The 1,110-nt window shown below is 55.1% G+C and overlaps 1 protein-coding gene across 1 annotated transcript in view; it reads right to left on the minus strand.

Moving 5' to 3' along the window:
- The window catches only part of DYRK3 (dual specificity tyrosine-(Y)-phosphorylation regulated kinase 3), a 6,653-nt gene extending 6,269 nt beyond the window's left edge, over positions 1-384 (minus strand). The window contains exon 1 of the mRNA XM_014948512.1: positions 269-384. Within this exon, the coding sequence (XP_014803998.1) occupies positions 269-352 (84 nt within the window). The 5' untranslated portion in view covers positions 353-384. The remainder of the gene's footprint in view (positions 1-268) is intronic.
- Between the last annotated feature and the right edge of the window lie 726 nt (positions 385-1,110).

Consider the following 1,110-nt stretch of genomic DNA (forward strand, 5'->3'; position numbering starts at 1 on the left):
CATCCCTTAGCCAAAACCTTTGAGTTTCGTCGCCCGTTCCTCGTCCCTCTCCCCCCACCCTCCCCACAGGGTGTCTCCCGCCGCCCCGCCTCAGAACAAAGCGCTGGGGAAGAGGCTCCGTGAGGAGAAAAACCCGCCGGGCCCTGGGGCGGTGGGCGCGGGGGGAACGGGCCGGGGCGGGCTGAGGGAGGCGGTTTCCAGCCGGACGCTTTTGTACAGCTGGACGGCGCCATGGCGGCTGCCGCGGCCTGAGGGGAGAAATACTCACATTAGATCTTCCAAGGGAAGGAAGTCCCGAGGGGCTGTGTTCTTCATTTGTAGGCTCTTGGTACCTGATCTGATCTATCCTCATATAGGAGTCATACAATCCATCTCCAAACCTGGCTGGAAATGCCCCATACACAAACCAGTTAGTCACAACAATTCACGTTGACACAGAGAGAGATAAACGCTGAAATGTATCTCACTTGGCACATTTTCGCCTGTAAGATCATCAGTGCTCATTCGTTTATGAAACGATCTTTAGAATTTAGCTACCACTACATTTTAATACCACAACAGAGTGCAAAGCTCTTGGGAAATGTTACTTTGTGATACTTTTAATTTAGAGCTTCCCCTTTTTTAATCAACTTTTGCTCTGCAAGTATATCCTTAAGAGCCATTAACCAGCATACTCCCCGTTTTCCCTTAAGTCGGATAATCCCGAACTGGCCCCACTGAGAACAGACAACGAGCACACACTTAAAGACTTGATAGGACTATCCTTTAAAGTAGGTTATCCCATAAAAATGATATGTGGGAATTACAGTTGGCAGATTTGCTGTAAGGGGAAGGAAAAACACCCCAAAGGGCGGGCTCGGTTCGCCCCCAAACTGTTGGTAAATGCTGCTGAAGAACTCAAAATGGCAAGATTTAAGGCGACCGGCTCCTCTCCGGGGCTCGGCCGTTTGGCGAAGGGGATAAACCAAGTGGGGAGCGGGGCCAGAGGGGCTCCCAGGGGCTCCCCGGCCACCCCGGCCCGGCCCTCCCCGAGGCCGCGGGACCCCCGCCGGAGCTCCCCCCCACCCGGGAGGGCCCGGCGGCCGCCTCAACCCTCTCCCGCCCGGCCCG

This window comes from Calidris pugnax, unplaced genomic scaffold, assembly GCF_001431845.1.
Source record: "Calidris pugnax isolate Ruff unplaced genomic scaffold, ASM143184v1 scaffold91, whole genome shotgun sequence".
Lineage (NCBI taxonomy): Eukaryota > Metazoa > Chordata > Aves > Charadriiformes > Scolopacidae > Calidris > Calidris pugnax.